The sequence below is a fragment of the Gordionus sp. m RMFG-2023 genome, chromosome 4, assembly GCF_954871325.1.
Source record: "Gordionus sp. m RMFG-2023 chromosome 4, tfGorSpeb1-WG-v2, whole genome shotgun sequence".
NCBI classification, from domain to species: domain Eukaryota; kingdom Metazoa; phylum Nematomorpha; class Gordioida; order Chordodea; family Parachordodidae; genus Gordionus; species Gordionus sp. m RMFG-2023.
This window is the reverse complement of record NC_088778.1, coordinates 33,851,786-33,866,070: the sequence shown is the minus strand read 5'-3', so window position 1 is coordinate 33,866,070 and position 14,285 is coordinate 33,851,786. Positions and strand designations below refer to the sequence as shown.

At 29.4% G+C, this 14,285-nt stretch overlaps 2 protein-coding genes across 3 annotated transcripts; both read left to right on the top strand.

The window, feature by feature from the left end:
- The first annotated feature begins 482 nt into the window (after positions 1 to 482).
- Positions 483 to 13,311, top strand: LOC135928908 (prolyl 3-hydroxylase OGFOD1-like). Its single transcript, XM_065465364.1, has 13 exons — positions 483 to 620; positions 719 to 867; positions 912 to 958; positions 1,002 to 1,102; positions 1,232 to 1,443; positions 4,964 to 5,095; positions 5,743 to 5,939; positions 6,018 to 6,114; positions 7,432 to 7,659; positions 8,028 to 8,178; positions 10,465 to 10,599; positions 11,939 to 11,997; positions 12,863 to 13,311. Exons 1-13 carry the CDS (start codon positions 524 to 526, stop codon positions 13,049 to 13,051), a joined length of 1,794 nt encoding a protein of 597 aa, XP_065321436.1. The 5' UTR covers positions 483 to 523; the 3' UTR covers positions 13,052 to 13,311.
- LOC135928909 (uncharacterized) lies at positions 8,633 to 9,794 on the top strand. 2 transcript variants are annotated; one of them, XM_065465365.1, is made up of 4 exons: positions 8,633 to 8,861; positions 8,905 to 9,281; positions 9,330 to 9,536; positions 9,733 to 9,794. In XM_065465365.1, the coding sequence occupies exons 1-4, from the start codon at positions 8,790 to 8,792 to the stop codon at positions 9,779 to 9,781; spliced, it is 705 nt and encodes a 234-aa protein (XP_065321437.1). In that variant the 5' UTR covers positions 8,633 to 8,789; the 3' UTR covers positions 9,782 to 9,794. The 2 variants fall into 2 exon arrangements, with proteins under 2 accessions (XP_065321437.1, XP_065321438.1); XM_065465366.1 differs by having other exon boundaries at positions 9,729 to 9,780.
- Positions 13,312 to 14,285: the final 974 nt, after the last annotated feature.

The window sequence follows — 14,285 nt, the reverse complement described above, 5'->3', positions numbered from 1 at the left end:
ATTGCCCAATCTTTTATCTGGGCATATACGCTAGGGTATTTTCGATAGTCCATATCGACCCTAAGGCACCTAAGGTTCAAAGTTCCATACTTGGTCTTATGGCGCCAGTCCGGCCCTGCCGATAAATTTGATATTCGCAAAACGAAGAAACATTGAACTTGACATAACTAAGCTAACAGTCAACATATATATATTGAATAGATTTTATTAGGTTTTTCATATCTTTGTTGCAATATTCGAAAAACAATATTCATAGAAATAAAAATTAAATGAAATTGAAATAATAGAACTTATCTTTCAATTAGTCATTTAAAAAAAAATGTTTATGTTTAATCACAATATAAAAATAAGAAGATTCAAAAATGAGGCATTAAATATCTTTTTATTAGTTTTGAATTTATCATAATATTTTACATGTTACGTTATGTCTATTTGACTTGACATCTGCAATTGACATTATCACATTTAACATTATAGGAGCATGTCGGACGTTTTTACATTTATTACATATTGATGAATCATTATGGAAATTAACTCCTTTTTAAACCCATTATATCTAGATTCCATATTTATAGACTCTGCCAAAAATGCCTTTTCTTCTAAATCAATAGCAGTAATTGGTATTTTGAATTTAAATGAATAAAATTATACATTTTTTAATTATTTGCCGAAAATATTTTTGCCAATCTTTATGTTATATTTTATATATTTAATTAAGAAAATGAATTGGATTTCTCCCCTAAACCGTTTCCACATTTTATTTTCAAGAGATTTATAACCAATCAATCTTATTTAAAGAGTTTGCAAGAGGAGTTGCAACAAATCAATTATAAACATAAGGATAATGATTTATATAGATTTAATCAAGTAAATAATTTATATATGACAGTTTTTAAAAAATATCATCATAGTCTAAAGATTTAAAAAGTATTACTTTACCAAATGTTGAAAAATTGAAGTAATATTATTATAAATGAAACTGTTATATATCATAATACAAGGAATATAATTTACAAAGAATTCAAAGATGTTATACAGAATATTACAGACATACCTTTAAATGATAACATTGATTTGTTTGCCGCAAAATATGATTACAGTGGTAGAAATTTTACTTAAAATTTTTAAAATATTAATGTAAAATTTAATAAATTTGATTTTTTTCTTTTTTAAAAGAGGCCTATTTTGTACCTATCACAACTAATTAAGATTATTATATATTCAAAATCAGATGTATTATTATGTCATGATGATCAATCAGATGGCAGAAGATTTGCTTTTATCTTCTATTTAAACCCTGATTCTTGGCAAGAATCATATGGAGGCTTGCTAGGGTTTTTTGGATTGAATGAACAAAATGAACCAGATACACTAATAACACAGATTATGCCAATATGGAATCAAATGATTTTATTTGAGGTCTCGGATAAATCTTATCATCAAGTTAGTGTTATTAAATAATCGTTATTTTTATTATCTATCAGAGATCAGCAAAGCTGTCCTTAAGGATAGATCATGCAAATTTAAGGAAAATAACAAGCCAGAATGGGCAAAAAGCTCAAAATTTAAATCTGGGTAAATATCAGACAGGACCTCAAAAATTTATTATTTTTTATGTAAAATTCTAATAGTTTTTTTGAATTTTAAACTAATATTTTGATTAATACTATTTTTTTTTTTTTAAATGCTTATATCTTTATATTTTAAGAGCCGTCAAATTAAGATACTAAATCTATAAATAATATGATAAATTCATATAAAATTAAGAAAGTTAATTATAATATCACAATACAGATATCAAACACAATTTGAGTTATAAAATGTTGTAGAAAGAAATAGACACGGAGGAGAAATATAAAAGCCTTAATTGACATTTGGGGTGGGGGGGGGAGGGGAAATTAAGTATAGATATTATAGAGGAAAAGGCACACAAAATTAATGGGCTAAGGTGGACTTTTTGCAGTTCCGACTTTTCATAAAATTTTGCCAGGCTTGGCAAATTAGAATTATAATATGCATAGCCAAGCAAAAAAATTTAATTGGCCATGCAACTTGTGCAAAAATTCTTATTTTGCAGATATCTGTTTCCACAGTCATTAGTTAATTCTATATTATAAGCTAAGAACTCGTACAAAAGTTCTAGTTTTCTATAATATACAAAACTAGAAGTATTATAAATGGAAATAGCCTGTATACCCACATGAACTTTTAAGTTATGGATCCTCGTATACTTTTACACCCCCTCCTCACGAAGCTTAGATGATGACACCTATCAAAATCGAATAGGCCAAAAATAAAAACTTACCCCTCATTAGTGTTGTTAAAAAGCCCTATTTAGCTCTATAGCTCTATTTTTTAAAACAGTCCCCTTAAGATTCCTGGAAATTTTGCTCATAGATGGCAGAAAGGTTTGGACCTCTGTTTGCCAAATCGGCTTATATATTATTATTTTGGCTGATATCTTAATTGGACCTTTTTTTTATCAATCGATTTGAATCGAGCTTTTTAACCTACCCTTCATACCCTATTGCATGATATCACCCTTTACAGGAGTACCCTGGATTTCCTTGCATTTTTTATTATAATCAGTTTTTTTCTACTTCATTTATATTCGGAGATGAGATGTGCAGATGCTAATATTTATATCTGTTTTGGTCATTTTAATTTTAATCAGAGTTACAAAAAAAATCTTTAAATGTGATGAAAGATATTTTATTTTGATATTTGTGCTTTCATCTTGAATCCTTTTTTACGATTGAAATTTTAAAAAAATATTTGAACTTTTTAGGTAAAATTTAGTGCTGTTAAGTTACCTAACCTTGACTATCTATTGTAGCTTAGCCAAGCTATTTGAGATATCGTTGGCTGAGAATTATAATGTTCCATATCCATTTTTTTTCTTCCAATTGTTTGGAATAAGCATGTTTGAAAATTTTGAGTACCCCTATTTTCAACCAATATAAGTGGTAGAAATTCACACTTTTATTGTTGATTAGAAGAATTGAAGAACTGATTTAGTGGGCGAAAAAATTTGACAAAAAAGTGAACGTGGACCATTACAATAATCAACCTACGATATGTCGTATTATAAGAACGTTTATCATTTAAGATAGTACCTAAGAACTGATTTAGGTGGGGGGGGGGGAAGGATTAACTTGATAAAAAGTGGACATGGACCATTATAATAATCAACCTACGAAATAAAACAATGAGTTAATACAGGAAGAAAGAAATATAGAGTTTAATGATAAACCTAAGATTAAAAATTTAAAAAATATTTTTTTTTGATATGAAGTAACATAGCTCAATCGATTACTGGTTTAGTGGTTAATTTAGTGGTTAATTTAGTGGTTAATATTATGCCATTATTGACACAATGGTTGATTCATAGGTTTGGGATCATCATTTTATATTTTAACAGATTTACTAAGAGGCTTATATATATATATTGTATTTTCTTTCTTTCTTTCTTTCTTTCTTTCTTTCTTTCTTTCTTTCTTTCTTTCTTTCTTCTTCTTTCTTTCTTTCTTTCTTTCTTTCTTTCTTTCTATCCTTCTATCTTTCTTTACCCTGGCCGGGCCTGAACATTTTTTTTTTAAAAAATATTTTAAAACTAAATATTTGAAATCGCCATTATTAGTCTTAAAAATCAAAAATAAATATAATATATTTCGAAAAAAAATCCGGGCCGGGCCGGACCGTATAAACGGTATATATGCAACATATCAGTAACCCGCAGGTCCGGCCCTAAGCCCAAACCGGTCCATATGTTTTAAAACCGGATATCGTAAATCGCCATTATTAGCTATAAAAATTTAAAAATAAATGTAATTACATTTTTTAAACATAAATCTGGGCCGGACCTAATGGTATCTCTGCAGATCTCCGATATATATATATATATATTTTAAAAAATTTAAGAACAAATCCAGAAATTACATCCATATTTCGTATTTAATTAATATATTTTATTTTGTTCCTCCCCCCCCCCCTCCCCATTAAATCAATAATCTTAAAATTTTATTTTGCACTTATTTTTCAAAATAAATAAATAAAAATTAATTAAAATAATAAGGATAAATAAATAATAATCATTTCTGGATTCACGCCTGGAATTAATTTATTCGTAATATTACGAGCTAGTTTTTTTTGCCAATCAAAATAAACCTAACCCTAACCCTTCAAATATGAGTGGTTATGTTGTAAAGGTACTCTAATACCTAAACTGACGATGCATTCATAATAATGGGCTTGGAAGCGTCGTCCAATGCGAATCAGCTGGATCCGCCATTTTGGTGACTCGTGTAGGAATTATTCTCGTGTTAAAGTATTGCTATTAAATCGATAAGTTTGCTTCCTTAATCATCTCGATGATCAGGCGATTCTTAAATATGGCCTCTCGTTTAAAAATTTTTTTAATAAATGATATAGGTAATCAAAATGGCGTCCCCATCTGTTTTCGTTGATTTACACTTTTAATGAATGCAGCGTCAGTCTAGGTGTCATTATATGTCATTGATACTACCCAAATTTACTTTTTATCAGAAGAGGGCATAGGGTCCTACAATATATTACACCCTAGGAATAAATTCTGAGACATACGTCACAATATTTAGCTAGTTGTGCTTCAAACTGAGTATCAGCAATAGGACCCACTCTACGACTTCCTTACTCCTATACGCTCTGATGGTATCGAAGAATATTAAGGTTACAATCTTAAAAATATTGGCACGTATTTTCAGAATTAACTCTTCAAATCGTTCCGCCAACTTCAGATTGGCGACGCCCGCAACCTCTGGTATCGAGTAACTTAAAGTATTCCCCCCCCCCCACTATTTATTATTCCAAATCCTTATCTATATTGTTTGATTTAATAAGAAAAATTGAATTATTTAAAGAAAATAAAGATATAATGTTATTGTTTTATCTTTTCATATTAAAAAAAATAAAATAAATAAACTAGGTTTCCGAGCTCAAAGCCGAAGGCAAAAACCGGTTAACAATATCGGGCTGGTTTCACGGAACAAAACCGCTATTACTCCATTTACCGTCGATCTATTTTCCGCTCGAGCTATTAGCGCCACTCGATTTCGAGGTTAGAAAATAACGGGTGCTAGCTAAAGGTGTTTGTGGCTCAGGATCTTGTGTATTTGGGAGGGAATGGGGAGAATAAATGAATTCCCGAAAAGATGGATGGCTGGAATTCGAGACTTGAGGAAATCTAAGGCGGAATAAAAGCGCGCGCATTTTTTCCATATATAATTTTTTTAAAATCGATTATTGAAGAGGACAACTGATCGTTAATATCGTAGTTTAAAATAAATTAGCGTTAACTACGGGATTTGATAATAAAAATTTACGAAAGAAACGCTAAACGCTTGTTAAATTTCGATTCGATTTCTAATATTTGGACACGTTTAATTTTTAATTATGCGAAAAAAATTGAAATTCATAAAAAAAATTTCTTACTACCCCGGGATGGAAGGAATAAAGTCAGAAAGAATGTAAGGAAACGTACTGTTGTTATGTCGCATAACTTTAGCCAATTCCAATAAAGCTTAGCCAAGCTTTTAGCCTAAGAATTAGGCTGAAACCTCTGTTGAACCTAAACTTAGATATTGGAAACTAAATCTTTAGGATAAAAACTTGACAGAATCATTTTGGAATTGGTCAAAGTTAGGTGATTTAACAACACTAGGAGAGAAAAAATATGTATTTTTTTTGCCCCTCGTGATCAAATAGGAAAACGCGCTTTACGATTGGATCAATCCCAACTACCTGATCGAAGACATAATTTCCCAAATTCAGATCACCTTTGGGGAAACCTCCGAAATAAATTTGAGTCAATTCCTGGCGGAAGATAAGTACTCCCAATTGCTCAGTTACCTCGATGGCTTAGCGGACGAGTGCTGGGAGATCAAGGGGCCCAGATTTAGGAGGTAATGAATGAATTTGAATTCTTATGATCCTTCCTCTATTCCGTTTCTCTATTATATGTTTCCTAATTTTATATCCAGGAATTATTTGGTGGTAAAGCCATCCTTACTGAATTTGGCCAAGAAACCCAGGAAAGACGAAGTTCAAGCACCTTTACACAATTCCAACCTCAAAAATGTTTTTTAAAATTCTTAATATTATTTAATAATTAACATTTAAAATTATGTATTATAACATTCCTTTTTTTACGCGATCGAAATTATAAATTATTTTGTCCCATGTTTGTCAAGTTAAATAGTATAAGCTAGAAAGAGAGAAAGAGTGGTTCTTTAATCATATATCTTTAATAATGGTTTCCAAGGATTCCGAGGAAGTTTCCTAAATACATCACTATAATAATGATGTCACCTGATTTACAATCAAAGACAATTTTTTTTTTGTAAGTATCATACCTTCTCGAAAATATATTAAAGAAACGTCTCATATTGTCAATTACAAATCAACATTAATTTTTTCCAACCTTGAATATTATATACTTGAGCGCGTTTTTTTAAAAAATTTTGAAAATGTCTAATTTTGCCTGAAAAATATTTCAGCTAGTAGCATTTTATAAATTTTCTGACAATTTTTGCTCACAAAATTTTGAACCAATTAAGTTCATGGCAAAGTTATCCGATGTTTGTTGTCATCTCATTAGTGCAAGATATATTCTAACGTTGTGGGAAACATAATATCCTTAAAAATTGGTTTTCTCTAATTAAAATGGGCGATGAATAAGTTATTGTTTAATGCTGAAAGAAGTAAAACGATGCTGGAGAAAGTCCATAGTCTAACCGGAGCGTTCAATGTTGAAATGAAGGTCCTTCATAAGCTAGTTGCTTCTGGTTCAAGTGCAACGGAACCCTGGAAAGGAGAGGAATCCCGATGGTCGTTATTTCCGGGAACGTGTATCCTAGGGTAAAGTGGAACACGTTTTAGATAAAGATTTAGTTATGATATATATATATATTAGTGGAACCTAAAATTTAAATAAATTTAAAACAGACACCTCGGCGACTTACTTATATTTTAATTTTTTAAGAATTTTAGAAAAAAAATTTGATCAAAAATAGAATTCTCAAAAGAATCATTTTAAAAAAAAGATCATCATTTAAATTTATTTATTTATTTATTTTGAAGAGCATTTCAAACTCTGTAAAAAAGAGTAAAAGAAATGTGATAAATTAAAAATATAGATAATTAAGAGTTTGGCGTTGTGATTGACATTGGTGTGTTGACATACTATCAATCAATTATTATTGATATTATATATCTTTATATATTCATTCGCAAAAATATAATTGCAACTTGATTGATTGACAGCTCTCAACACTCCAACATCTATCACAACATTTGGTATAAGCGATTTTGAAATTTAAAATCGAGCTCTCGAATGCTAGAATGCTCCAGTTAGCACGCAAGACCCACGCTTATATAATTTAAAACAAATTTAAGACTCAAACACCCACCCAAAGTAACAACTGCCTCAGGGAATGCTGCAATCTTTTCGGTTCCGAGGCTATGTTCCTAATCCTTTCAAACATGACGGGATTAGAATTGCACCCTCTAGCACAACAATCTTCCATGGACACTACCCAATATACCACGGGTGACGGATCTCCCTCCTCCGATAATTCTACCACCAGGGCGACTAAAAGGACGGAGAGCATTGAGAGAAACAAGGTAAATTCTATATCTTACTAAATACATATCATAAAGTTTAATTTAGCGCACCATTTAATATAGACTGGCACAGAGGCACCCTCCAGCTCTGGCTCGTAAACGGCCCTTCATGCCCCGGGTTACAAAAAAAGTTAGTTTAAAAGCCCCAGGGTTTGGCCTAAAATCATGCTTATTTATTTTAATTTACTATAAACTATTTATTTTTTTATTATAGAATGATTAAAAAAAACATATTCCTAAAGGATACTAATGTATATGAAAATATATATTATTTTATGAATATAATTTGAAGCGATATGACTTGTATGTTATAATAAATTAAATGAAAACAAACTAAAATATTTTTTTTACACATATGTTTTATTTAGAAAAGGGAAAAGACATTTGATGCTGATAAAAAAACATCAGCTACACCTGTAAACGCCGAATTTTCGGATACTGACATTGCTGACGAACGTGTTTTGGTTGACGATAACCCTCCTCCATCTGTTAAAAAAGAAGCCGAACCCGGAAGTGAAGGCAAGAAAAAGAAATTTACCCCCCCCCTCCCCTCCCACCCTCATCCACTAGTATAATTAGGCTAAACTCATCTGAATTTATGCCCCCTCCTACATTTTCTAAGCTTCAAAATATTTAAGGTTTAGCGCTACGAAAAGACTCACTGAAAAATGATCCCAAAATGGAATAGAGATTAATTCATTTTCCCGTGCTTAAAATCAGAGTTGTTAAAGTAGCGCGCTAAGTAGCGCGCTATCTTTTTTGGTAGCTATAGCTAATAGCCGCTACTTTTTTTAAATTATTTAATTTTTTAGCGCGCTACTTTTAAAAAATATAATGAATGTAAGTATAAACATGAAAATTTAAATATAATATCATAATTAATTATAATTTTTATAATTTATTATTTAATTTTGAAATTTAAATATATTTTCAATTTTTAATTTATATTTTCAATCTGTGTTAATAATCTAAAATGGCATCGTCCATGGATATCCAAATCCTTGAAAGTGATTCAGATATGGAAGATTCAAGAAGAAAATGTACTTAATAGCTCTAATAACGTTTTTCCATTCCCTAAATTTGAAAAATTTTTTAAAATAAATATTAAAACAAAATCTGGATTCAAATTCATGTGCTTAAAATGTAAAAAAAATATATCATCAAATCAATCGAGTAGCTATAACCTGAAGAAACACCTAAAGGTAAATTGTTATTTTTACATTATAATATTATTTATTTTATTAGACTCTTCACGCCAATTGCTATAAGGAAATAGAGAAACATATAAAAAATTTTGGTATAGGAGAATCTTCATTCAAAAAGACAAATACTATCCAAATCAAATTAACTGATAATAAAAATGCCAATATTTCACAAAAATTGGCTGATAAAGTTATTGTTGATTTTATTATTGACACAGTTCAGCCAGTGTCTTTGGTTGATAATACATCATTTACTCTGATGATCAAAACTTTATCCCCTGGCACAGCAGTTTTATGTCGCCAGACACTTATGAATAAAATAGCCGACAACTTCAAAGTGATGAAAGATGCTTTAATAGTAGAGTTATCATATATATCTTATGTATGTACCACGGCAGATAGTTGGACACATAACAGAAGGTAAAAACTTATTTATATTTATAAATTGATCTGATTAAATATTTTTAGAGCTTATTTGGGAATCACAGGCCATTGGTTAGACCCTAGGACTTTAAAAAGAAGATCTGTAGCCTTAGCCCTTAAAAGGATTATAGGATGCCAGACATATGACGTACTTGCAAATAAAATTATTGACATCCACAAGTCTTTTAGGATTCATAATAAAGTTTGCAAGATGGTTACTGATAATGGGTCTAACTACCTGAAGGCATTTAGGTTATATCACAAATTTATTTATAATATTTATTTTAAGTTATGATTTTTATCAGAATGGAATGGTTATTATTTAATCTATAAAATATTTAGTATTTTAATATTTAACATTATTTATAGAATTTTTATTAACTAAATACACACATATTTTAGTAATATTATGATTATCATAATTTATATCAAATTATAAATAAGATAGGCTAATGGCGAAGCTGGATAATCTTACTCCAACAAACATAGATTGCTGAGTATCTACCACGAAGACATCCTCAAATAATTTTTTTGAAATTAAAGATGATTTCATAGAAAATCCAATCTTTTTTTTATCAAAAAATATTGAGATGAACATTTTTGATAATTTTTCATATATTAAAAATTTATATATAAAATTTAATACCCCCTTGCCCTCAAGTGCTAGTGTCGAGAGATTATTTAGTAAAGCAAAGCTTATACTTTCTGATCGTCGTTCTAGACTTGGGGATGATAATATTGAAATGATATTATTATTAAAATGCAACAAATTAAAATAAATATTTATTTATATTGCTTATTTTTTTATAATCTAAACTAACTATATTTTTATATTTATAAATGTTGATTTTTATATATTATTTATTATACATTTACATTATAAGCAAAAAAAAAATAAAAAAATTTGTTTCATTTGTTTCTAAATTTTTTTTTATAAAAAGTAGCTAAAGCTACTTTTGAAAAAAGTAGCTAATAGCGCGCTACTTTTTTTGACAAATAGCGAAAGCGGTAGCGCGCTACTTTTTTTGACAAATAGCTATTACGGTAGCGCGCTACTTTTAAAAATAGCGTTTAACAACTCTGCTTAAAATACATACTTAATTCAATATCTACTAAATAATTGCGAACGATCACCCAAATAATATTATAACGATTATCCGTATTAATTGAATGAACGAAGGTATCGAAGATTACGGATCCCGCTTCCAGATCGAAGTTAGGAAATTCCGACCCGGCGATTACACCCTTCTAAACGACACCTCGAACGAGATTGAGCAGAAATCTCTGAATCTTTCTCTATTCGTTGGATGCGAAGGTTTTTTTTATATATAAAACTCTACTTTTCAATTTACTTTCCCCCCCAAAAAATTATAAAAATATGATTATCTTCCAAACCTGTAATGCGATCCTATCAAACTTAAATTAGAAACGTCAATCGTACTAGTGTCGTTAAACGGTTCGATTTGAGCCGGTTTTTAAAAACGGTTCGATTTGATCCGGGTTTTAAAACGGCTAACTCAGCATCATAGCCAGGACAATATTGCCTAATAGTTGCTCACAAATTGAATATTTCAAACGCTGCGTTACAAAACGCGAATAATGCATTTTAAATGCGTTCGTTTAAATTGAGTGCGTTTGCGTTTTATATTTTAAATCATTGATACGCGTTTTAAAACGCTGCGGTTGAAACGTTCAATTTGTACGCACTATAAGCGTCTAGATTTCGCCAATAGATGTTCAATCCTGTGTGCCATCTATGAGAAAAATTTTTGGGGTTGCATAATATACTTTTTGTATAAAATATTGAGTCAGCTGTTTTTAAAAATCTGCTCAAATTGAGCCTTTTAACAACACTATATGAAATATTGGGTTTGGATATGAATATTTAAAAAAGGGGGGTAATATTGATGAAATTATAATCTTTGCTTTATCTCAATAAATCATGGACTAAAAGCATGTTTTCTCTCTCTCTTTTTTTCGCAAAAATGCATCCTTAAAAATATAATTTAAAATCAATCCCTTTATTTGCTTTATTACATTGCGATCTGCTATTTTAAATACAAGGTGTTTTCCGACTCGGTATCAGCTTAAAAGTGTGGTATTTGGGTGGTATTGTTGCGTTTTTCTATAAAAATGGTTCGTTGTTTATTAGTAGGTGTTTTCAATAAAAATGGCATAGGACCACTCGTCTTGAGTTTTTTGACGCTATATAAAACGCTTATTAATGTGGACGGGTAAGGTAAGCGGAAAATAATTCGCCGGAATTGATTTTCTCAAAATTTTTTTAAATATTTTATACGAGGATTTTTTTTTTATTTCGTGGATATATTTATAGGGAATTATTTCTCCTGTTTTATTAATTTTGTAATTTTCGATATCTTGAAAAACGGGGATTTCCTAGATTCACATTCGATACTTTTTCAAATTTGTCGCGAAACGAAAGTATCTCAATTTGTAACCCCTACAAGACTCCTTTTTTAAACCTTATTCCCTTTGGTAATTTGTGTTTAAAATGTTTAACTATTTAAAAATTAGATTGCAAGTCTTATATTGAAAAGATGAAGATATGGGTGTTAGAAATTTTTCCTAGCTGTTTTATAAGCATTTTTAATATGAAATAAAAAAATTTTTTAAAAAAATAATTTTATTTCTAGATTGGATCCCGGATTACGGTGGTCAGGTTGTGTACGTGGATCCTAAAGAGGAAGAACCGGTAAGCTGAATTGCATGCTATGGTGCTGTTTAGATTTGATGGATTAACACATTCTAATATTTTTTTTTGCAAAAATTGTTATCTACCTACACAGCACTTTGGTTGTTTATAAATATAAAAATAAATTATGTTTTCCAATTAAAGGGTTAAAGAACCAAGAATATTCTATTTATTTTTTGGGAATTTTACTCTTTCCCACACGATTACTTAACGTAGACTGATTTTATTTAATTAGAAAGTGGACATAACTTTGAACCCACCACATTGAAGGGTATCTAGGCAAATAATTGTAGCTGACTTTAGGGTTGTTAAATGGTTCGTTTTGAGCCGATTTTTAAAAACGGCTAACTCAATATTTTATCCAGAATATTACGCAAACCTGAAGATTTTGTTCATAGAAGGAACAAAGGTCTAGTAAACATATATTGTCGATATCGAGGCTTAGACAATATTTTTCTGGCTAAAATATTAAGTTGGCCTTTTTTAAAAATCGGCTCAAAACGAGCCGTTTAACAATACTAACTGACTTCAATGTACGATTTTATGGACTTTGATATTTAAAGTAGTTAGACTTTTCAAGCTGACCTCTCGTGACGCGAACGGCTGGTATGAATTTATAAAAAATTTTTTAACGAGATCAGTTTTCTTCTCTAATTAGATATTTATTTTTATATTTTTCCCGATCTGTTAAATAGATCTAGGAATTTATTAATATATAAAATAAAGAAATATTGATTCGAAGTGGACTCGAGCAGTTAAAGTGCCTAGCAGAATTTAGCCATTCCCCTGCATTAACATTTAGCCTCGAATTAGCGTCTAATAATTACAAATACTGTTACATTGTATTTTTAAAAATAAAAAAAAGCTCTTAACTATAAACCCGACCCCGAACTCGTTAGCGTTGGTTTACAATGACGAAGGAGTAGCTCATTTCGTAAAATACATCAATAACAAATGCACCAAAAGACCAAATTTACCGGAAGGGAAAGCTGACAGGGCCTTCTACCAATTATTCTTCAATTACTTCGAATCCCCCGAGCCTAGGTGCGACTAAATCAGGAATCCCATATTTTATTACACCTAGATCTTTTCCTATGCCCAAGTCATTTAGTCACAAACTTAATTATCTATGAAATCCTTCTTGCGCCAACTAACAACTTCAATATAATTTATAACACCCGATATATATGCCAATGTTATTTATTAATATGAAATATTTTACTATTACTCATCATTATAAATGGTACAATCATTCTATCTTTAAGATTTTTGAATAATGATCCCATCTCTTTAAAAGAAAATTTAGTGATTTTAATTAGTATAATTTTATCGAGTTTTTAAATACTATTCTTATACTATATATAAATATATATTATTTATTAGCGAATATTGGTTTTTTTTTACTGAATTTATGAGTATATATATATTAGAATTTTATGATTTCTTATTACAAAAATATTATTATGTTTATGAATAGCTAAAGAATTATTGATTAGAATTGTCAATTACCTGTTTATTATATATTTTTAGAGAAACAAAACAAATTTATAAATTTATAGATTAATAAAATGTTTTTTTGTTTCAATATTTCCCCGCGAAATGGATGATAAATTAATAAATATGCAATTATAAATTTTATATTATTTTATATTTCGTTTAGATATCATTTATATTATATATAAATATATATAATAGTAATTCTTTAAAATCATAATAGTTGTAGCATATCATAAGCGTATCCTCCGAGAAGAGGGACGGATGACTTTGGCCTGCTTGCATTTCAAAAATAGTCATTTTGGGTTTTTGTTTAATTTAAAAAAAAAAAAATTAAATCATTGAAGCAAATTAACAGAATAAATTTATAGCGAATTATTAAGTCCTTCTTGCTTTCACTAAGCACTGATTTATTCACTTCAAAAGCCGAATCGACCTTTGCACTAACCACCACAACTTTATCTTATTTAATAATATCTAATCCCAATAAATGATAACTAGGGGTGGGACCAACACCAATATAATATTGGTATTGTTTTTACAACCAATACCAATTACCTAAATATATTGGTTTTGAAATATTGTTTAAATACAATTTTAACCAATACCAATATTAAAAATTTAAAATAGATAAATACATAAAATTATTTGGTTTTATCGTGGATAATTATATCGTGGTATATTTTTTTACTTTCATTCATAAACATATTACATCTGTTATTTCTTCCAAATATTCCTGTGATATCAATATTGATGTTATTTATAATTATAGTTTATTTATATTATGGAAGTAA

Bases quoted from the DNA above. Each gene is read 5' to 3' on its own strand.
- LOC135928908 (XM_065465364.1), top strand. From the start codon at position 524: ATGGAAATTAACTCCTTTTTAAACCCATTATATCTAGATTCCATATTT. The intron at 1,444-4,963 runs GTTAGTGTTATT...TAAATAAACTAG, and splicing joins CGGATAAATCTTATCATCAA to GTTTCCGAGCTCAAAGCCGA. The intron at 5,096-5,742 runs GTTAGAAAATAA...GTGATCAAATAG, and splicing joins TAGCGCCACTCGATTTCGAG to GAAAACGCGCTTTACGATTG.
- LOC135928909 (XM_065465365.1), top strand. From the start codon at position 8,790: ATGTGCTTAAAATGTAAAAAAAATATATCATCAAATCAATCGAGTAGC. The intron at 8,862-8,904 runs GTAAATTGTTAT...TTATTTTATTAG, and splicing joins ACCTGAAGAAACACCTAAAG to ACTCTTCACGCCAATTGCTA. The intron at 9,282-9,329 runs GTAAAAACTTAT...AAATATTTTTAG, and splicing joins AGTTGGACACATAACAGAAG to AGCTTATTTGGGAATCACAG.